Below are 23,901 nucleotides of genomic sequence, written 5' to 3'. Positions count from 1 at the left end.
AGTAGAAGGGAGAACCAATGTTGCCTGGGCCACCGTGGAGCGATGAGAATCATGGTGGCTTGTTCCCTCTTGAGCTTGAACAAGGTTCGCAACATGAGAGGTAGCGGAGGGAAAGCATACAGGAACAGATTGGACCAATCCAGGAGAAATGCATCCGCTGCCAGACGGTGAGGAGAGTAGAGTCTGGAGCAGAAGAGGGGCAGCTGGTGATTGTGAGGAGCTGCAAAGAGGTCTATCTGAGGAGTGCCCCATCGAGCGAAGATGGACTGTAGAGTTAAAGGATCGAGTGTCCACTTGTGAAGCTGGAGAATTCTGCTGAGCCTGTCCGCTAAGGAATTCTGTTCCCCCTGAATGTAGATAGCTTTCAGGAATAGTTGGTGATCTGTGGCCCAAGCCCAAATCTTCTGGGCTTCCTGGCACAAGAGGCGAGAGCCTGTCCCACCCTGCTTGTTGATGTAGTACATCACAACTTGATTGTCTGTGCACAACAGGAGGACCTGAGGAAAGAGAAGATGTTGGAAGGCCTTGAGGGCATAAAATATCGCTCTGAGTTCCAGGAAATTGATGTGATGCTTCATTTCCTGGGCTGTCCAAAGACCTTGAGTTTGGAATTCGTTCAAATGAGCTCCCCAGGCATAAGGGGAGGCGTCGGTGGTGATGACAAGTTGATGAGGAGGTAGATGGAACAGAAGACCTCTGGAGAGATTTGAGGATATTAACCACCATTGTAGAGACTGACGAAGAGATGATGTCACAGATATGTGTCATGAGCACGGATCCGTCGCTTGGGACCACTGGGTAGCTAGGGTCCATTGAGGAGTGCGCAGGTGAAGACGTGCGAAGGGTGTGACATGAACTGTGGAGGCCATGTGACCCAAGAGTATCATCATTTGCTTGGCAGAGATGGAACTTTGCAGAAGTAGCTGCTGACATAGAGATTGAAGAGTTTGGAGACAGTTGGACGGCAGGAATGCTTTCATGAGGACTGTCCAGCACCGCTCCAATGAATTGAAGTCTCTGAGTGAGGATGAGATGAGATTTGGGTAGATTGATCTCGAACCCCAGAAGTTGAAGAAACAGGATGGTTTGGTTGGTGGCCAGGATTACTGTCTGAGATTAATTGGCCTTGATTAACCAATCGTCCAGGTAAGGAAAGACCTGAAGGTGGTGAGAGCGTAGAAAGGCAGCTACCACAATCAGACATTTGGTGAACACTCTTGGAGAGGAGGCAAGACCGAAGGGCAGCACCTTGTATTGGTAATGACAATGATTGATCATGAAGCGGAGGTACTGTCTGGATGACAAATTTACCGGTATGTGAGTGTATGCCTCTTTGAGATCGAGGGAGCATAGCCAGTCGCCTTGATTGAGAAGAGGGTAGAGAGTGGCCAGAGAAAGCATCCTGAATTTTTCTTTGACCAAGCATTTGTTGAGATCGCAAAGATCTAAAATGGGTCTGAGATCTCCTGTTTTTTTTGGGGACTAGAAAGTAACGGGAGTAGAATCCCTGCCCCTTTTGATCTAGAGGAACTTCCTCTATGGCGTTCAGAAGGAGGAGGGATTGAACCTCCTGAAGAAGGAGGGAAGACTGAGGAGTGTTCAAAGCAGACTCTCTTGGCAGACTTTGGGCAGGAAGTGTCTGAAAGTTGAGAGAGTAGCCGTGGCGGATGATGTTGAGGACCCATTGATCCGAGGTGATGATCTCCCAACGGCTGAGGAAAGAAGTAAGACGGCCACCTATAGGTTGAGGTAGGTGGGCAGATGGTAGGTAGCTGGCTATGCCCTGGAGAACTAAGTCAAAAGGGCTGTGTGGACTTTTGCTGTGGAGGTGGCTTCGCAGGTTGCTGCTGTGGTGGCCTAGGGGTCTGTCGTTGTTGCTGACGTTGGCACCTAGGTTGTTGGGCAGCTGATGGCAAGGGACGAGCCACATAATGGCGTTGATAGGCCGACTGCTGTCTGAAAGGCCGCGCTGGTGGAGTCTTCTTTTTTGTTTTTAGCAGAGTATCCCATCTAGTCTCATGGGCGGAGAGCTTTTGGGTGGTAGAGTCCATGGATTCCCCAAAGAGTTCATCCCCCAGGCATGGTGCATTGGCCAACCGATCTTGATGGTTGACATCAAGCTCCGACACTCTGAGGCGAGGCGGCGCATAGCCACAGACATGGCCGTTGCTCTGGTAGTAAGTTTGAATGTGTCATATATTGAGCGAACCATAAACTTACGGAGTTGGAAGAGAGATGATGAGCAGTGGTGAAAAGCCTGTCGTTTTCGTTCAGGAAGGTACTTTTCAAAGGAAGCCATGGTGGTAAGAAGATGCTTAAGATAGAAAGAAAAATGGAAAGCATAATTACCAGATCTGTTAGCTAGCATTGCATTCTGGTATAACCGTTTACCAAACTTATCTATGGCTTTACCTTCCCTGCCAGGAGGGACAGAAGCGTATACACTAGCTCCGGCAGACTTTTTGAGCGTAGATTCCACAAGAAGGGATTCATGTGGAAGCTGCGGCTTATCAAATCCAGGGATAGGAATCACTTTGTATAAAGAATCCAATTTACGAGGAGCTCCTGGGATGGTCAAAGGAGTCTCCAGGTTTTTATAAAAGGTTTCCCTCAAGATATCATGGAGGGGTAGTTTAAGAAATTCCTTTGGAGGCTGGTCAAAATCCAATGCATCAAGGAAGGCTTTGGATTTTTTAGACTCGGCCTCCAAAGGAATAGACAGAGATTCACACATATCTTTCAGGAAGGAAGTGAAAGATGTAGAATCTTGTTTGGAGGATGGATCAGGGGCAGTAGGATCATCCTCATCCGAGGAACACTCACCCTCAGAAAGAAAAGGCTCTTCGGAGTCACCCCACAGATCAGGGTCCCTAATATGGGAGCTACGGTCTCGAGACTCTGGAGAGGAGGGTTCCAGGTGTCGGGATTTGCGTGCCGATTTACCTGACCTCATAGACACGGTACCGGGAGATGTTACAGGCTGCATGGGTGCCGAAGTCTGAACAGCCTGGTGTTGTGCTCTCGGTTCCGGTGGGGGGACTGGCATCGAGACTGATGAAGCGGAGTGGACCGGTACCGACAAAGTGGATGCAGACAAAAGAGGCTGCTCCTCTGCCGGTACCGGTGGCTCAGACCAGACCGGGACTGGAAGGCTCGGTGTCAAGAGAGCAGGAAGGAGCTGTGGTAACTGCTCCTTTAGCTGCACCTGCAGGACGGCTGCAATGCGCTCGTCCAGAGAAGGCACCGGTACCGCTTTTTTCTTCTGCGGTACCTGCGGTGCTGCTCGACGCCCCGAGGATGAGGAGCCCGAGGTCGAGGGACTCACCTCAATTGGGGCGGAGCGCTTCCACGGGCGCCTCGCAGTCGGCAGGACTGGGCTCGCTGCTATCGAGACCGGAGGACGCTCCAGCGGGGATGGCTTCTTAGCTGGCTTACCTGGGTGTTGCGACGCCGGCACTGTGTCGCGCAGCGTCGACGAAGTGGGTGCCGACTGAGTTGGGGCCGATGCCAGTGTCGATGCCGCCGGGTCAGACATATCGGCACCAAAAAGCAACCATTGCTGGATTTGTCGGTTTTTTAATGTATGTTTTTTCAAAGTGGCACAGCGGGTGCAAGTGGAAGCCTGATGCTCTGGACCTAGGCACTGTAAGCACCAGTTGTGCGGGTCCGTAAGAGAGATAGGCCGTGCACACCGCTGGCACTTCTTAAACCCTGGCTGGGGGGGCATGAAAGTAAAAACGGCTTCTGCCAAATCGAAGGCCGAGACCTCGATGGTGGCAGCAGGCCCCGCCAGGGCAAAACCGACTAAAGTAAAGAAAAAAGAAAGTAATTTTAATTTTTTTTTTTTTTAATAAGAAAATAATAAAAGAAAAAAGGAAATACAATTTCCTAACAGATTTCACGAGCGGGAAGGCGTCAGGAAAAAATATTTTCAACAACCGTTGAAAAGTACGACTTCTTAGCTCCGCGGAAACTAAGAAACTGGGGACCGCGTGCCTCCGTCGGGCGGGAAGGCACTCGCGCGTGCGCGGTGCGGCCTGCTAGAACTTTCCAAGTTCTTAGAGTGCAATCACTCTAAAATTGTCTGTACCGGGGCTCCGTCGGTGCCGTCACCCATCAGTCAAGAATATGCTGCCTGCTTGTCCTGGGATAAAGTACAGTACAGGACCTTTCAATAGAGGTCTATGGTCAAGTGCTATTGTCTTACCCTCCCTAGTGCATTTCCTCTTGGAGGGGGGGGCAGGACCTGGCAGCTTTTGAATGAGGGCTTCTACTGAAGAGGTACAGCAGTAACAAAGAGGGGACGGGGAGACACTGGGCCCAGGGAGGTGGTTAGGAAGGGGAAGAAGAGTTGCTGGCTAACAGGGGAAGAGCGAGGAAAAAAAGTTGCTGGCCATTTGAGAGGGATGATGTTAGACCACAGGGGCAGGTAAGTTTTTGAGCTACCCCTGGGGGTTGGAGGGAAGGGAACACATGACATGGCTGAAATTTCATCTAGGGCAGGGGTGTCGTATGTTGGTCCTCGAGGGTTGCAATCCAGTTGGATTTTCAGGATTTCCCCAATGAATATGCACGAGATCTATTTGCATGCACTGCTTTCATTGTAGGGCTATATAGTATGTGCATATTCATTGGGGAAATCCTGAAAACCCAATTGGATTGCGGCCTTCAAAGACCAACATTTGACACTCCTGATCTAGGGTATCAAATACCCTTGACCTGGCCCAGGCTTGAGCTTAATCAAAAGTACATATGCAAACTTGCAGAAAATGAGAAGGTCTAGGAGCGAATAGTGGCATTAGGTCTGAGCACTCATAGCTAGTGCCCAGATCTTCCTCTGCTTCCTTTGCAGCCTCTCCCTCCCAGATAACATGCAGGAACAGGTGCTAGAGGAGCAGAAGAGGGACTCCTCTTTCTATATCCCCTCCAAACAGCAAACAAACTTTGGCTAGGGACAACAGAAAGGAGCTGGAGAAGGGGAGATAAAGCATAAAAGCACCAGGGATGAGTTAGCAGCAAAGCTATGAGATCTAGCACCCACAGAAAAATGGGACAGGTGAAAATAAAGTGAGGGGAAAAGGAAATGCAGGCCACTGCAGGAAAAATTAAAAAATGCAGGAAGGAAAAAGATTGCAAGGAAGAGATTTGCGGAGGAAGAATAATGGATCACAAGGAGGTGGCAATGTCCAACATAACATAAAATTTTATTTGTATACTGCTATACACCTGGAAGTTTGATGCAGTTAACAGAATTGTCTAGAAGCTGGACATAATCGGCAGGAGGTACAACTACAGTGATCTAAAGGCAAAACAGAGTTGGGAAGATATGTGGGAATATGGATCAACTCTCTATCAAGAACGTAGCATACAAATAGGTTTTTAATTTGCGTCTGAAGTGCATATGTAAAGAGAAGGGCAATATGATGGGAAGTAGCAAGAGGAGCAAGATCTGTGGAGAAATTATTAGGGGGAGAACCAAGAAAACAGGAAAGAATACAAAAGAGGGATATATAGTATGTGCAGGAACAAGAAATTATGGAAATAAGTCTTGAGTGCAGGAAAACACATGAAGGAAAGAGAAAATAGGAGTTAAGAGAGCACAGGAGCAATTAGAACATGAAGAAGAGATAGGAAAAGGTATTAAGCAAAATGTTACCCTGTAAATATATAGTACAATTAAGAGAAAGGACAGAATCTGAAAAGGAAGACCTCAAAAGAGAGACATGCTTATTCAGAAAACCATGTTACTAATACAAAACAGGGACAATGTTCCCTATATTAGAAGTCAGTAAAGTCGTTTTACTAAATGGAAAGGAAACTGACTTTATTTATCCAGAAAACCAAGCAAGATTCAGCAAAGGTTGAAAAATATTTTATTTAATGAAAAAGAATATAAATTAACTAATTGAAAAACATGATATCCTACCCCACCCAGTTAAAAAAAAGGAACTTGTTAAAATTGGCAACAGATTCCATCTTCCTGCTGGCCATAGATTGGTCCGTAATGTTTTTCTGTTTTGTGCCTGTAGGTATCAGAAAAGTGATTATTTTGAGAGCTGGCTATTACATCTCTGTTTCTGGTCTCTATTATATAAACTGCTTATGTCTTACTACTTTAAATTATTTATTTTATTGTATATATATTTTTTAGTGGTGGGGGTGGGGAGAGGAAATCACTTGTACATATGTGGGGCAATGATTAAGAGACCAACAGCTTGCAAATAAGCCTAAGCCCAAACCCAAAACCTTTCCTACCTAGCAAAGGGCTAGATTCACAAAGCAAACTGATGGTGTACCGATCGGTTTGCAACCCTTTTTCGACCAGTTTTCCTTCTGGCTTGATTCACTAACCTCTCCACCGATCTGCTTCCAATCAGTGCATGCAAATGAGGGGAAACACATGCAAAGTAGACAGGGATGCAATTCACCAAAGAAATTTCAGGCTGGCTGATCAACCCAAGAAGCGTCTTTCCAACTCTCCAGCTCCATTGAAGCCCTGCTGTCTGCCACCCCGATGCTCTTCCCTGATCTGTCCTGTCTGCTCTGCCCCAAATCGCTACCTTGCTCATCCCCGAATTTCCACCCTGCTCGTCCCCGGATTTCTCCTGCCTGCTGCCCCAAATCTCTCCTACCCTTCCCCGCACTGCGAGCCCTTGGTTTCAACCCAAGGGTTTAAAGCGGGTTAAAACCACAGGCTCGCTGGGCTACAAAAGTTTTTTTTTTAAGTTAAAATAAAAAAAACTTGAGGCTCACAGGGGTCTTGATGCAGGCGCAGACCATCTACAGGTGGTCTGCGCATGTGTGGTATCGCACACTAGCAATCCATGTAGGCCAGATGAGGGCGTTCCTCCGAGAGCCCTCATTTGAATGTTTCTAAGTTGTGAATTCGTTGGGCCCAATAGGATCGGCCACGAAAAATGCGTTAGTGAATCTAACCCAAAGTCTACAGTTAGAAGTAAAATGAACAAGCTGGTGAGCAAACCTGTGGACATGCTGGAGAAGCCTAAACTAGGTAGTTTTATTGCAGCTGCACTATGTATGCTTGAGCCAATTCAAAAATAAAAAAGTTACAAAATGAGGAGACAGTTTTAAAATATCCCCTCCTCCCTTTCCATCTTTTTGGGCTCTCTTATTTAATTTTTTATCACCTTCCCAAAGAGCTCAGAACGGATTACAGGTTTCTTCCCTAGAAATTTCACTCTTGCGTCTACCCTCTCCAGCTCTCTCCCCAACTTATCGAATGCCTCCTACACTTGATCTTCCTTTTATACCTCAAAATTCACACTCCAGCTTTCTCTGCTTCCTGCACTGTGCAGAAGCCTCCCTGCTTTCTCCCTCTGGCCTCCTTCGTTTGTTCTATTCTCTCACATGCTCCCAGTCCCTGCACAATACTGCTCATGTATTTAAAGGATGAGTGCAACTATGCTCAGATTGCATCCAATTCATATGCCACGCAGTCACACTGCTGCTTTGAGCTCTGCAGGTAACACTGGGCAAAGGAGGGGTGATGCAATATGTAACCATCCTCCTTTTGTCATATGATCAAGCGTGATGCAGAACAAACGGGGGTTGTGTGTCATGCTCAGTGTAGAAGGGTTCCTGGCTACTGCTGCCTATGCACTGTGCATGTGCCTATGCACTGTAGGAGTTACTGTCGAATGTGCATGAATCCAGAGAACATTTCCTGTAATAAAAACCTCAGATTGATTAATTTCCCTAGGGCTACTATGGTAACTCCTAGGGAAATGTTAAAACGTTATATGATGGAGATTTTGGAGGTGTCTGAAGATTCATTACCACCGTTTACTCAAGTTTATTACCTACCTACTAAGAAGCAAGAATCACAAGAGACTAATCAACAATCATCTCAGCTTTGTTGGAACTTTCTGATAGGGAAGTTAACGTTGCTTCTAACTATAGCATTGGTGCCAGATAAAAACTGGTTGCTCAGGCTTTTCTTTAAAAATAAACTAAAAGAATTTCTTGGCCCTGAGATACAAATGTTCCCAGATCTAGCACGGAATAGTCAGAGGCATAGATGCAAATTTTTGCTTCAAAAACCTGGAGTTAACTTTAGGGGCAACATTCTTGCTTCGCCACCCATGTAAATGTGTAATACATTATCATATGCAAAAGTTTCTTTTTGCATATGATAAATTTTTCCCAACTGACAACTTTCTTGTCAGTATGACGCCTGGAATCAGGAAAAACTTGAGTGCTCTTAGAATGATTAGATACTCATAACTCAGCTAATCAGTTCCTTTATCTTATTGGTTTGTTTCTTTGTAACTCGCTTTAGTATACCTTGGATCCTAATTGAGGACTTGAGCTGAATTGTTATATAATTTGAAAAAGTATAAATAAATACATTAAAAAAAAAAAAAAAAAAAGAATGTGCATAAATCCAGATTGCAAGTGGCTGGCTGGTGGAGTGAATTTAATATGACCGAAAAAATTAGAATCCTTTACACTTCCCCCTCCCAATTTGCGGTTTTAGGACTCGCAATTTTGATTATTTGCAATTTCCTAAAACCAGAATCACCCTACCTCCCTCCCGCCTCCCAGACCTCACCTGGTGGTCTTTTGGGGCAGGAGCGATCTTCCTACGCTCCTGCCCCGTGCTGATCACTCATCCAAAATGGCTGCTGTGAATTCCTGAGGTAAAGGTCAGTTAGGTATATGACTTAATAAAACTGACCTTCGTCTGTATTCCATAGATTGCAACCATAAGGAAAGTGTGGACCTGGAAAAGGCAAAGGTGGGATAATACTTGCAGTTATGTATCTAACTGCCTATATTTAGATACTGAATCACTAGGCACTCTGGTAATAAATGTGAAAGAAGGATAGTCGTATATACTCTCAGACACAATAGGACATAATCCCACTGCTAACAGTACTTCTTTCAAAAATGCTTTTATAATTGCATCTTTGGGTCCTCAGAGGGCCACCACACACTCAAATCATTTCATTGTGTGGGGCTTTATGCTCCCATTCGTCATTGGGCCCATACTTCTTACTTGAACTTTTTTAAGTTGAACTTTTTTAAGGTAATGTTAAATATAAATACTAAAGTACTTAGCTTTAGGTTAAACGTTATTCGGGGGGTAGAAATATCCGCCAACATGTTTCGCCCTTACAACTCAGGGCTTTATCAAGACTCCCTCACCCGTTCGTTGTCTAGCGACGTGATGGTGGCAGTAAAATGATTACTAATGACAACGAACGGGTGAGGGAGTCTTGATAAAGCCCTGAGTTGTAAGGGCGAAACATGTTGGCGGATATTTCTACCCCCCCGAATAACATTTAACCTAAAGCTAAGTACTTTAGTATTTATATTTAACATTACCTTAAAAAAGTTCAACTTAAAAAAGTTCAAGTAAGAAGTATGGGCCCAATGACGAATGGGAGCATAAAGCCCCACACAATGAAATGATTTGAGTGTGTGGTGGCCCTCTGAGGACCCAAAGATGCAATTATAAAAGCATTTTTGAAAGAAGTACTGTTAGCAGTGGGATTATGTCCTATTGTGTCTGAGAGTATATATTTAGATACTAGCATTAAATGCTCATACCTAAAATTAAGTATGTAATTGCAGACTTACACCAGTATTCGATAATGGCAATTGTGCACAATTACTGATGTAGAATTCACACTCAGTACACATCATTCCAGCTCCCAACTTCAGGTAAACTATATAGATTTACCCCCTGTGCCTTACAGAAAGTGACAAGTGATGACTCATAAGGATTCATTCAAAGTTTAACCACTACTACTCTACCACTCTGGTAGGGTACATGCTTGGTTTCTCAAAAAGCTATCCTTGTAGTTTCTTTTCAATTGCTTGTGAATGGGGGAATGAGTTCTAGGAGTGAGCCTGGGAAAGTCAGCTTTCTAGGAGGGCTGTAAATTTGATTTTTGGAGAGCAGTGGCAAGGTGAATGTAGCCATTTGGTCTCTGTTTCTGGCCGTAGGGTGAAAGATACTTGGATTAGTACTGGGTTTATTTCTACCAGAAAAAAGGATGAAAAACACTTTCCCTCTTTCTGACCTTCTAACATGGCCAAATGTGTTTGTTTTTTTCTCCAGACGTCCCCAGAGTTACACAACCATCGAAATGAATGATCAGAGAGAAATAATATCAGACTATTAATTGAGTTGCCACCTCCAGATATGGATCTGCCAGCCCAGTATTATTCTTTCCCCACCATCTCCAGGATGAAGCAGAGAGACCTGGAGGATTGGTAGGGTGCAAAAGGCTTAAGAGAGGGTCAGGACTTGCTGCATCAGCACCCGTCAGGACTATGTGGGTTCTAATGCACTTTATATGCAAAGTTTCTCTGCCTTAATTTTGGATACAAAGAGCTTCAATTCCTTTAGTTATTTTCTACATTGTACCAAAAAAAAAAAAACAGATCGGTTTGGAGTATAAGACACTGCTGCTTGCCCAAGAAACACTTGGAAAATTCAAATATCATACAGACTTTGTTCCTTAGTTTTCTGTATTTCAAATGTAATTCTATAAAGGATTTTCTTTTGTAAAATTTTTGTCAAGTTGATTTAAAAGTACTAATGCCACACCAAATAAACGATTATCTTTAAATGTTCACACATAGGACTACAATACTATATGGTACTCATTTTCAAAAAAAGAAAATCATCTAAGATGTGGCATAAATGAGCAGATGGCCATTTTTCTTGCTAAACTCTTCCAATTCACTATTTTTAAAACCTATTTAAGAATTATGTCCAGTGCATAGTTTGGATGTTTAAGGCTAGACCAGTTTTAATAACAAATAAGTACCCCAACTGACCAGATGATCACTGGAAGGATTTTAAGTGTCACCCCCAAAGCTGTCAATTAAACAGTATATACCTGCCTGTATGACAGCTTCAGATATTATGGCCAGTCCTATTACAGCAGCATGCAGGTTCCTGGAGTAGCCTGGTGGGTCATGTAGTGAACTGTAGTGTTGGGAACTCAGGTGGAATTTGTGAGCTTTTCCAAATCCCATCCTAATCCCACTGTACCAACATAAGTATTACCTGCAGACATAAAGGCTATTGGTGTGGTATATGGTTGAGTAGTCTGTTTTGGAGGGCTCACTGCAATAGCCACCAGGGTGCCCCACTGCTCTGCTGGGATGTCTTATGTGGCCAGTCTAATAAACACTGGCCCTACTATATCCCAATGGCTTGTTCTATATGAATTTTTTGGGATTTTTTTTTCAAAAATGGTTGAAAAAGATTGTGCTCTGTGCATCTAACATAAATTTTTGGGGAAAAAAAAAAACAACCACCAAGATGGGTGTTTTGCAGTTTTGATAATGGGCATGTTTAAAAGTGGATTTTTGTGCCCCTTTCACAGCATGTCTAAACTCAGATTTAAACATTATATTGAAAATGCCCCTCCACATATGCTAGAGGGACTAACTTTTTCACTCTGACCAAATAGAAAAAATAGGTTCAGTGACTTGCTCTCTGATATGTTCATAGCTTAATGTTCAGCATAATTGACCCATTACAATACAGCGTTAAAGGTAAGTTGAGAAAAAACCATTTCTCACCATAACCTGGAAAAAGGAGGCAAACTCCCAGCATAATACAGCATTTAATACAGGCCTGCACCTGGCAGCAGCTCCATGCATGACATACTCCACTTGAAACAAATGAGGTCAGTGCTATTCACACTCCCATAACTTGAGGGCCACCAGAGCATCAAGGTTTTCAGGCTATCCCTAATGCATTTGGGATACCATGTAAAAAAACCCCACAGCATTGGTGTTTCTCAAGAAGTGGGAGTGAATAGGACTTCTATAGCTTAGCTCATGTTCCATCTCAGTGTTTATACATCACTCAATACTGAACTGGCTATATCACTTTTACATATTCTAGTTTTTGTTTTAAAAGGTACTTATCCTCCCTTAGTAATTGCTCTTTATGGTGTCTAGGGCAGTAGTTCCCAAACTTGTCTTTGGCTTCCCCAACCCCAGGTTTTTACAATATCCACAGTGAATATTGATGAGATGTGTATGAACTGCCTCCAAAATAGGCGTTGAAGTTGGAAAATTAATGCTCATTTCCCCTGACAAAGCTTTTTGCGAAACAGGGAGCCCTGTTGGAAAGCGTGGTGAAAGTGTGCAGGTAGTGGGGATTCAGTAGCCACTCTGCACTTTGCTCATGCTCCATTTTGCGGGTTTTCCATGCTTCTACTGCCCAGCACTATGAAGACTACGTTTTCAGATAAGTGTGATAAACGTTTTGATATTTATATTTATGCAACAGTGAATGAATTAAGAAGAGTAAATTTTCCCACTTATCTTTGGAGTCTTCCTGTCTCAATGACTGTATATTGAGGCAGTGGGAGTTGTATTTTTTTTTATTACACCCCTATTAGACACTGAGGTCTTTTCTCCAATTTTGAATATGATTGAGGTTTGAAAGTACAGTATTGATGTATGTAGTGCTGGGTACATTACTGGATGTCCACTTTTGAAGATACTATATTGACATCCTTTCTTGTTTGAGTTTTTTGTACTGGGCAGATCTGAAAGGCTATGGCCCTTCTCTGCCATCATCTTCTATGTTTCTATGCCTCCACTACATGAAAAAAAACCAAAAAACACACCTCTCATGCAAATTCATTGTGAATATCCTGAAAATCATACTGGCTGGGATACCTCAGGCCAAGTTTAGGCACCACTGTGTTAAAGCTCTGGTCTGGCTACAAAAGTACACCATAACTTGCTGCTTTTGGTTATTAAGACTTAGTCAGAAGGAAAGATTTTAAAAAACTATAAAGAGTTTTACCTCATGCAAAATTGTAATTTCTTTAATAAGACATTAACTATTTTTTCTGAAACCCTCCAAGTACCTACAAATCCAAAATGTGGCCCTGCAAAGGGTTTGCGTTTGAGACCACTGGCCTAGACCCAGGTCAATCTGGCTTCAGACCTGGGTAAGGAACAGAGACAGTTTGTGTGTCCCTTCTTGATGATTTGCACAGAAACTATGATAGACGATCTGCCTCGATACTAGTGTTGCTGGATTTCTCAGCAGCCTTCAACACTGTGGATCATAATGTCATGCTTACAAGACTGGTAGAAACAGGTATCTGTGGCACAGTATTTTTATGATTCAAATTCTATTTGTCATACAGATAACAATCAGTTCTGTTCAGCAATAGCACATCATTACTGTGGGCAGTGAACTGTGGGGTGCCATAGGGGTCCATACTCGCTCCCATCTTATTTAATATCTACTTTAAGCCTCTGGCTGAGCTGCTTTGGTCAATGGACACAAAATTCTATATTTATGATGATGATGTTGAGATGGATAACGCAACTATTTATTCCCACTGAACCAGATCTACACACAGCTTTGAGTAAACTGACTGCCTAACTGCAACTCAAGAATGGGCAAAACAAAAATTTCTGCCTGAACCCAAGTAAAACAGAGATTCGTTGGACTCCTAACATAAATGGACAAATACCCGACTTCAAAATATCTTTTAGGAAGTATGAACTCACCCTAAAATCACAGATCAGGAATCTCAGAATACTGCTAGACTCATCACTCACTCTGATCCCACTTTGAACATGTCTCTATCATCTTCAGCAGCTGCAAAATCTCCATATATTGAAAAGACAAGTCTGACCACAGTGGTCCATGCCATGATAACATCATGACTAGATTACTGCAATGCCCTGTATATTGGTCTAAACAAGAAGAGGTTGCATCAGCAGCAACTAATTCAGTATACTGCAGCATGACTGATAAGAAGGCTGAAAGATGTGTGCCCCTTCCTGCTCAAACTACATTGGCTACCAGCACCTTACAGGACTAAATTTAAATCTGTTTGATTTTCAAGGTCCTCAGACAAATGGGCCAGAATACGTAAAGAACAAACTAGTCCTTTATACACTGCTGAGATCTCAGAGGTCCTTATGAAAAGAAATTGTACGATGTGATACCCGCCAGCAAGCCTTCTCAGGAGTGGCCCCCATACTCTGGAAGTTACTCATAGATGGGCTACCTCTACCTCAGGAAGCAGATGAAAGCCTGACTTCACCAAACCTTTAATACATAGGATGATTGACTATACACTCATTCTGCACCAGGACTAGTTCACCACACACTAACTAAATCAGTCCCTTATACCTTGTTTAACCTTATAAACAACTTGCCTTGAGTTTAGCCTCCCATCTGTTTATCTCAAAGCACTCTATACCACCCATCTTGTCACCATCTAATATCTGCATTTGACCCTTCGGCTATAGGAGAAGCTATATTATAGAAAAGCATTAGTGTCATATCTATGTTATTTGAATGTTCTGATTTGTACTCAATAGATGCTTCATAAGTATTGTCTCCCTATTAATATGTATTATCTCGTATCTTATTTGAATTTCATTTTTGGTTAAGTATATTTTTTTGAAACTGTTTTATGGTTGTACAGCACAGTTACTTACCATAATAGGTGTTATCCAGGGACAGCAAGCATGTATTCTTAACTGATGGGTGACGGCACCGAAGGAGCCCCAATACGGACAATTTTAGAGTGTTTGCACTCTAAGAACTTAGAAAGTTCTAGTTAGGCTGCACCGCGCATGCGCGAGTGCCTTCCCGCCTGACGGAGGCACGCGGTCCCCAGTTAGGATAAGCCAGCTAAGAAGCCAACCTGGGGAGGTGGGTGGGACGTAAGAATAGCTGCCTCCTGTCCCTGGATAACACCTGTTACGGTAAGTAACTGTGCTTTATCCCAGGACAAGCAGGCAGCATATTCTTAACTGATGGGTGACCTCCAAGCTAACAAAAAGAGGGATGGAGGGAAGGTTGGCCATTAGGAAAATAAATTTTGTAAAACAGATCGGCCGAAGTGTCCATCCCGTCTGGAGAATGCATCCAGACAATAATGAGATGTGAAAGTTTGAACTGAGGACCAAGTAGCAGCCTTGCAGATTTCCTCAATAGGAGTTGATCTGAGGAAAGCCACAGATGCTGCCATAGCTCGAACCTTACGGGCCGTGACAGAACCTTCCAGTGGCAGTCCGGTCTGAGCATAACAGAACGAGATGCAAGCAGCAAGCCAATTGAATATCGTACGTTTAGAAACAGGATGACCCAATTTATTGGGATCAAAAGACAGGAAAAGTTGAGGAGATGAACGGTGAGGCTTAGTACGCTCTAAATAGTAAGCCAAAGCACGCTTATAGTCCAAAGTATGCAAAGCCTGTTCTCCAGGATGAGAATGAGGTTTTGGGAAGAATACGGGCAGGACAATGGATTGGTTAAGATGAAAGTCAGATACAACCTTAGGGAGAAACTTTGGATGTATACGCAGAACCACCTTGTCATGGTGAAAGACAGTGAAAGGTGGATCTGCCACTAGTGCATGCAACTCACTGACCCTCCTGGCAGAGGTGAGAGCAATAAGGAAGACCACTTTCCAAGTGAGAAATTTGAAATGAGCTGTGGCCAATGGTTCAAAAAGAGGCTTCATTAAGGCGGAAAGAACCACATTAAGATCCCAGACAACAGGAGGGGGCTTGAGAGGTGGTTTCACATTGAAAAACCCCCGCATGAATCTGGAAACCAAAGGATGAGCAGTAAGAGGTTTTCCGTGAACTGGCTCATGAAAAGCAGTAATGGCACTGAGGTGGACTCTGATAGAAGTAGACTTGAGACCAGAGTTAGACAAAGAAAGAAGATAATCCTACACTAGTTCTACTGCTAGTGAGGTTGGATCATGATGATGCAGAAGGCACCAGGAAGAAAACCGGGTCCACTTCTGTCGATAACATTGAAGAGTGGCCGGCTTCCTGGAAGCATCAAGAATAGAACGGACAGGCTGAGAAAGAAGTGAGTGAGCCGAGGTCAGCCCGAGAGAAACCAAGCTGTCAGGTGCAGAGACTGCAGGTTGGGATGTAGGAGGGACTGCTGATGCTGAGTAAGCAGAGAAGGAAACAGTGGAAGAAGTATGGGCTCCCTGGAACCGAGTTGAAGTAGAAGGGAGAACCAATGTTGCCTGGGCCACCGTGGAGCGATGAGAATCATGGTGGCTTGTTCCCTCTTGAGCTTGAACAAGGTTCGCAACATGAGAGGTAGAGGAGGAAAGGCATAAAGGAATAGATTGGTCCAATCCAGGAGAAATGCATCTGCTGCCAGACGGTGAGGGGAGTAGAGTCTGGAGCAAAATTGGGGCAGTTGATGATTGTGAGGAGCCGCAAAAAGGTCCACCTGAGGAGTGCCCCATTGAGCGAAAATGGACTGGGGAGTCATGGGATAGAGTCCATTCATGGGGTTGGAGAATTCTGCTGAGATTGTCTGCTAAGGAATTCTGCTCTCTCTGAATGTAGACAACTTTCAGGAATAAATGGCGAGCTGTCGCCCAAGACCAAATCTTTTGGGCCTCCTGACATAAAAGGCGAGAGCCCGTCCCACCCTGTTTGTTGATGTAGTACATTGCAACTTGATTGTCTGTGCAGAGTAGTAGTACTTGAGGAAAGAGGAGATGCTGAAAAGCCTTGAGGGCATAAAACATCGCTCTGAGTTCTAGGAAATTGATGTGATGTTTCTTTTCCTGGGCAGTCCAAAGACCTTGAGTTTGGAAATCGTTCAAGTGAGCTCCCCAGGCATATGGGGATGCGTCTGTGGTGATGACTAGATGATGAGGAGGCAGATGGAACAGAAGGCCTCTGGAGAGATTGGAAGATTTCAACCATCATTGCAGAGACTGTCGAAGAGACGATGTCACAGATATGTGTCACGAACAAGGATCCGTCGCCTGGGACCATTGGGTAGCTAGAGTCCATTGAGGAGTGCGCAGGTGAAGATGTGCGAAGGGGGTGACATGAACTGTTGAGGCCATGTTACCCAAGAGTATCATTTGTTTTGCAGAGATGGAAAGCTGTGGGAGCACCTGCTGACAGAGATGAAGAAGGGTCTGAAGGAGGTTGGATGGAAGAAACACCCTCATGAGAACAGTGTCCAAGATCGCTCCAATGAACTGAAGCCACTGAGTGGGGATGAGATGTGACTTGGGCATGTTGATCTCGAAACCCAGAAGTTGGAGAAAAAGGATGGTCTGGTTGGTAGCATGAGCCACTTCCTGAGATGAAGGAGCCTTTATTAACCAGTCGTCCATGTAAGGGAAGACTTGGAGATGTGAGAGAGTAGAAACACGGCCACCACAATGAGACATTTTGTGAAAACCCTGGGAGAGGAAGCTAGACCGAAGGGCAACACCTTGTACTGTAATGACAGTGATTGATCATAAACCTGAGGTACTGTCTGGAGGTCAGATTGACCGGGATGTGAGTGTAGGCCTCCTTGAGATTGAGGGAGCATAGCCAGTCGCCCTGAGTGAGAAGAGGATAAAGTGTGGATAGAGAGAGCATTTTGAATTTTTCTTTGACCAAGCATTTGTTGAGATCTCTGAGATCTAATATGGATCTGAGGTCCCTGGTTTTTTTGGGGACCAGAAAATAGCAGGAGTAGGATCCCTGCCCCTTCTGATCTAGGGGAACTTCCTCGATGGCGTTCAGAAGAAGAAGGGATTGGACTTCCTGAAGGAGGAGGGAGGACTGAGATGTGTTCAAAGCAGATTCTTTTGGAGGACTGAGGGTGGGAAGAGTCTGAAAGTTGAGAGAATAGCTGTGACGAATGATGTTTAGAACCCACTGGTCTGAAGTGATGCGTTCCCAACGGCTGAGGAAAGTGGGAAGACGTCCTCCTATGGGTTGAGGCAGAGCGGAAGATGGTGGAAGACTTGCTAGGCCCTGGAGAATGAAGTCAAAAGGGTTGAGTAGACTTAGGTTGGGCAGGAGGTTTCACCGGTTGCTGCTGTTGAGCACGAGGCTGCTGGCGTTGTTGCCGACGTTGTCGTCGAGGTTGCTGAGGAGCAGGTGGTAGGGGACGAGCAGAGTAGCGGCGTTGATAAGAAGATTGTTGGCGAAAAGGCCGAGCAGGGGGAGGCTTCTTTTTGTTTTTCAGGAAAGTGTCCCATCTAGTCTCATGTGCAGACAATTTTTGTGTGGTAGTGTCTAGAGAGTCACCAAATAACTCGTCCTCGAGGCAAGGAGCATTGGCAAGGCGATCCTGGTGGTTGACATCGAGCTCCGAAACCCTAAGCCAAGCTAAACGGCGCATAGCAACAGCCATCGCCATAGCCCTCGAGGTCAGTTCTAAGGTGTCGTAGATTGAACGGACCATGAACCTTCGGAGCTGTAACAAACTGGAAGTATATTGGTGAAATAAAGGTATTTTCCGTTCAGGGAGATACTTCTCAAAGGGAGCCAGTTGTTGAATGAGGTGCTTCAGGTAAAAAGAGAAATGAAAGGCATAATTACCTGAGCGATTGGCTAGCATAGCATTTTGATATAAACGCTTGCCAAACTTATCCATGGCCTTTCCCTCTCTGCCAGGAGGGACAGAAGCATAGACACTAGTGCCCGCAGTCTTCTTGAGAGTAGACTACCAGCAAGGATTTATGGGGCAGTTGGGGCTTGTCAAAGCCCAGAATGGGAATAACCTTATACAAAGTGTCTAACTTGCGAGGAGCACCAGGGATGGTTAAAGGTGTCTCCAAATTTTTATAAAAAGTTTCCCTCAAAATGTCATGGAGGGGCAATTTAAGAAATTCCTTTGGAGGCTGATCAAAGTCCAAAGCCTCAAGGAATGCCTTAGATTTCTTGGATTCAGCCTCCAAAGGAATACAGAGGGAGTCACACATCTCCTTCAAAAAGTGTGTGAAGGAGGATTGATCAGGTTTAGAAGGTTCCTGGATAGAAGGATCATCCTCAGCCAAAGAAGCCTCGTCATCAGACACCAGAGGCTCTTCGGAGTTGTCCCACAGATCAGGATCACATATCTGAGAGTCCCGACCCCGGGAGCCCGGTGTCGAAGGCTCAGTATGTAAAGTTTTGCGCACCGACTTCCCGGACCGCAGAGAAGCAGTACCCAGAGAAGTGAGAAGGGACCGGTGCTGGGAATGTACAGAAGGCTGTGGCTGCTCAGATGTCGTTTGAACAGCACGGTGCAGGCCTCTCGTTTCTGCAGATAACACAGGCATAGAGATCGAAAAGGCGGCATGCACCGGTACCGACAGAGTGGAAGCTGATAAGAGAGGCTGCTCTGTAACCGGTACCAGCAGATCAGATCAGACTGGTACCGGAATTTCAGATCGGACTGGTACCGGAGGCTCAGTCCGGACTGGGACTGGAAGGTTCGGTGCCAACAGAGCAGGAAGAAGCTGCTGTAATTGCTCTTTGAGTTGGACTTGGAGGATGGCCGCAATACGATCATCCAAAGAAGGCACCGGTATCGCTTTCTTTTTCTACGGTACCTGCAGTGCCGCTCGACGCCCAGAGGATGAGGAGGCCGGAGGATGAGGAGGCTGATGAAGATGCATTCACCTCTATAGGGGCGGAGCGTTTACAAGGGCGTCTCGAAGTCGTCAGGATTGGACTCGCTGCCGGAGCGACTGGAGGCCTCTCCAGGGAAGAGGAAGGCTTCTTAGCTGACTTACCTGGAGGGTGCGACACTGGAACGATGTCATGCGAAGAAGTCAGTGCCGATTTAGAAGGGGCTGCCGACGTCGGGGTAGATGCCGAGAGATCAGTCATATCGGCACCAAAGAGCATTTTTTGCTGAATTTGTTTATTTAACGGGTGCAAATAGAAGCCCTGTGATCCGGACCCAGGCACTGTAGACACCAATTGTGGGGGTCGGTCAGGGAGATGGGACGTGCACACCGTTGACACTTCTTAAAGCCCAGCTGCGGGGGCATGAAGGTAAAGACGGCCTCCGCTAAATCGAAGGCGGAGGCTTCGATGGTGGCAACAGGCCCCGCCGGGGCGAGACGGAAAAAAGAAATGTATTTTTTTTTTTAATTTGAAAAGGAAAATAAAAAGAAAGAAGAGAGAGGAACTCTCAAGGAAAAAACGCGTGAGCGGAAAGGCAAGGAGAAGTTTTTCAAAGGCCGTTGAAAAAAACGCTTCTTCTTAGCTCCGCGGAAACTAAGAAACTGGGGACCGCGCGCCTCCATCGGGCGGGAAGGCACTCGCGCATGCGCGGTGCGGCCTAACTAGAACTTTCTAAGTTCTTAGAGTGCAATCATTCTAAAATTGTCCGTACCGGGGCTCCGTCGGTGCCGTCACCCATCAGTTAATAATATGCTGCCTGCTTGTCCTGGGATAATATTAAGTTTCAATTTACTGATTTTAACTCTACCTCATTCATTGTATTTATGTTTAGATTTGGCCTTTTACTACTGTTGTGCTGTTAACAAGATTGTTAAGTTTTATGTTGAATTATACCTGCTGAACACCGCTTTGGGTGAATCTCTTCATAAAAGGTGGTTAATAAACCTCAATAAATAAAAAAAATACATGATTCTGAAAGTGAAACAGACCACCATCAAAATAATCTTTACAGCATCACTAATTTCATTAAGTATGGTTGTCTTTCTGTCTGATCTTGGAGTAGAGCTGCTATGGAAACTCAACCAAACAGCATGCCCTGTTGATTTCTTAATCGAGATTCTCCATATGAACATCCAGTGCTAGTTCTGATAGCATGGATATTTAAATGTCAGCCAATATGAACCTTGATCTACTCCATTAAATGAAAGGTTGCTTATGGGAAAGCCTCTAGCAGGAGTTCTTATGGTTTTCAATTAAGTTTTTTGCTCTAGTGTACAGGGATGAATTTAAATCCCTTCCATTTCCGTCAGAGATTACCACTGAAGTATCTTCTTCCCCAGTCCTCATCTTACTTTAGTACCTAAGTAAAAGTCTATCGAGGCAGCAGTGTATTACACTCTATCTGGAGGACAAGCTGTCTCACTACACCTATTGATATCTGTTTTCACAAAGGGCCTCTAAAAGTGAAACATCTACTCAGAAGTTCCTGTGAACTAAATGTTCTGATTTCAACATATGAAGCCTCATTTGAAGGCCCTTGCCTTGCTCCGCACCCCCTTAAATAAAACTGCCAAAGTGACGTGTCAGCATGTTAAACAGACTAAGATTAAGATGCTGGTCTTGTATTCGCCATTCCTCCAGTTCTTTCATAAGGGTGCTTCTCAGAACACATTTCTGTCAAAAGTAGTTTCTGTTTTCCCAGTCCTTAAACACTTAGGAGGGGAACAAGCATTGCAGATCTTGAATTGCAAATGCACTCTTACTTATTTTTTTAAATACCCAAACTTAATTGTAAATACTTTTTTTTTTTTTTTTGTATCTTTTGACTCAAAAAGACTGGGTGGGGAATAAAAAATAACACACACACAGTTTGTTAAATTGGCTAGTAGACTGCAGAGTGTACTCCCATGGTCTTCAGTTCCATGACATGGGTAAGACGCAGCTGATGCTCTTCTGGCTTTAGTTCCAAATAAAAAAAACCACTACAAGACCATCAGTTTTTAATCTCCCTCTCCACATTACATTAGCACCTGGACAACATATCTTAGAGAAAAATTGTATTTGGTCAGGCAGTTTTAGGACTTTTCAGTTCAAAGCCATCTCCCTTTTTTCCTCTTTCCAGATGAGCCCTCAATTATGGGATGCTCCGTAAGCATGCTTCTTAATATGAAAAACAAAAATTATTTACCTGTAACTGGGGATTCTCTATAGAGTATAGCCATCCCTATACAGGGAGTAGCTTTGTTGGTTGTTGTGTTTTGGTTTATTTTTTTGCATATACCGGTAGTTATGCTTTATAGCTATTACAGTAACAAGCCCACAACCCCCACAGACCATCCCTGGTCTAACATGATAAATCGTTCAGAGATGCAATGCCAATTCCAAGAAGCTGTCTCCTAAGCTATAAGCAAAAAAGTGAATGAAAGATGAGTTTTTGGATTACTCAAAATAGGATCTTTCATGTGCACAGTCACCCGCTAGGATCCAGTTTAGGCTGTTACCTATGGAGAATATCAATTACAGGCAAACAAATTTGCTTTATTACAAATGTATAACTCTGCTGTGTTTCCCCTAAGCTGGTTGGGTTGTCAGAACTCCAGTGGATCTGCATATAACTGAGGTGGGAAAACACTATTTTAGCCAACCTTGCTATTCTTTTGGCTCTGTTTTCCCCCACTCTTTTACACACAAAAATCAAGCTTGGGCCTTTGTACTTTTTCTATGACAAATAAAAACAGACAGGCCATACCACCCATAATGCAAAAGGCAGCAGCTCTGAAGATTCTTTCAATGCAGTCCACTCTCTTGCATTCCCTTCCAGTTAGTATAAGTTTAAACTGTAAATCTTTTAAAATATTTGATTTTCTAAAGTGCCTTCCACGTTGCTATCTGGATTAGTATTGAATATACTCATCTACTAGTAACCAACAAGCTGGCAGTTGTGTGTGTTACCATGTTAATATCCTTCATTAAATGCAAAGCCCAGGAAATAAAACCTCTTTTCTTTCATAGCATATCATCTATTTACCCTATTTTATGTATGAGAGACTACAGAAAATAAGATGCTTCTCTGAAGCTCAAACCTAAGACTATAATATATCACAATCCAGATAAAAATGAGACCCCTGAATCCAAGGTGGTATATCTACATTGCGACAAAATATTAACATTTCAGTTCTGGAGCTTCTGCTATTACATGATGACCTCACTTAAAGGTGGGTAAAAGAGTCACAAGGTCCCACCAAAGGAGATTAATATGGCATCTGTGCAATTCTCATCCTACTTTGTATGTATTAGCTTGCGCAATACATACTCTGAAAATAGCTAAATCTACACACAGGCAGCAACCACAGCATCACTGCAGATGCAAAGCTGGGAAATAAACAGTTCATCCAGCGTATGCTGCTGTATACTCTTCCCAATGCCAATATTAACTGGCTTCTCTCCCTTGTACCTGCTATCCCAGTCCCTTCCTCTTTGAGCTGTGATCAGAGAAGCTCCATCTTAAATTCACCAAAGCTGGGCATGGCAGGCGTAGGGTCTGGCATGTTTCCATATGGGATACAGTTCTGACTTCGTGATGGTTGGCTGTGTCCAAGTGTGGGCACCTGGCTGTGGCTCAGAGTAGAGCTGAGCTGCTGAAGTGTCATGAGCACCTCCTGCTGGAAGCGCTGCTGCTGCTCCTGCTGACGCTCCATACAGCGCTGCCTCTCTGCAATGGCATTCAGTGCTTGAGTTAGCTTCTGCACACCTGAGTGCACTGCTTCCAGCTTTTCTGTGAGCACCTGTGAACTGACACCTGTGGAGTGGGGGGATGTCAAAATCTGCCCGTTCCATAGAGGGCTTGAATTATTATGGGCACAGGAAAGGGCTGCTGTTTCAGTCTGAGTACTGACATCCTTTACCTTTTAAAATTAAAAACAAGAGATTACTCTTTGAAAACAGAATTAGCCTTCATATCCTCTCTATTCTAAGATCATAAATACAAAAGTGAAGTATTGCAGGCCCTATGTCACTAATGCCATAAGAATTTAAGGGGAAAAAGAGAGGTCTAATTGATACTACACACTAACTGCTATGGTAAATTGCTCCTACACAAGCTAGAAGTCATAAAACAGCTATGGAAGCAAAGGTGGCTTGACTAGAAGAAAATGTGGAAGACTAAATAGCAGGGACGACACTATCCTGTTAATTGGCTATACAAGAATAAGGGACAAGATTGTAGGAAAAAAGAAAGATAGCTAGCCCTGAATGGAAGATTAGGTTCTTACCTGGATAATCTTCTTTCTGTTAGAAGACATAGGATTCTGTACTCTAGGTGATTATCCCCTGGTCCCGAGTTGCTTGCAGAAGGATGTCAATCACATCTTTCATTTCCTCATCCTTCACCAGTGAAGTATAGTTCCCTCTTCAGTTTGTACCAAAGCAGCCTATCAGAACACATCTTCTCAACTCGCTTGCAAAAGGAAAACTGAAGAG

The 23,901-nt window shown here is 44.2% G+C and overlaps 2 protein-coding genes across 8 annotated transcripts in view; one reads left to right on the top strand and one right to left on the bottom strand.

Annotated features, from left to right (window-relative positions):
• LOC117369259 overlaps positions 1 to 10,607 on the top strand; it is an 89,584-nt gene extending 78,977 nt beyond the window's left edge. For all 4 annotated transcript variants that reach the window (XM_033963553.1, XM_033963555.1, XM_033963554.1 and 1 more), the window contains exon 14: positions 10,088 to 10,607. In XM_033963553.1, coding sequence (XP_033819444.1) covers positions 10,088 to 10,151 — 64 coding nt within the window. In that variant the 3' untranslated portion in view covers positions 10,152 to 10,607. The remainder of the gene's footprint in view (positions 1 to 10,087) is intronic.
• Positions 10,608 to 21,405: 10,798 nt separating this feature from the next.
• The window catches only part of LOC117369105, a 52,292-nt gene continuing 49,796 nt past the window's right edge, over positions 21,406 to 23,901 (bottom strand). For all 4 annotated transcript variants that reach the window (XM_033963109.1, XM_033963110.1, XM_033963107.1 and 1 more), the window contains one exon: positions 21,406 to 23,327. In XM_033963109.1, coding sequence (XP_033819000.1) covers positions 22,911 to 23,327 — 417 coding nt within the window. In that variant the 3' untranslated portion in view covers positions 21,406 to 22,910. The remainder of the gene's footprint in view (positions 23,328 to 23,901) is intronic.

The sequence above is a fragment of the Geotrypetes seraphini genome, chromosome 11 (assembly GCF_902459505.1).
Source record: "Geotrypetes seraphini chromosome 11, aGeoSer1.1, whole genome shotgun sequence".
In the NCBI taxonomy this organism is placed as follows: Eukaryota; Metazoa; Chordata; class Amphibia; order Gymnophiona; family Dermophiidae; genus Geotrypetes; species Geotrypetes seraphini.
The sequence above is the reverse complement of the archived record's forward strand: the minus strand, read 5'-3'. Positions and strand labels throughout refer to the sequence as shown.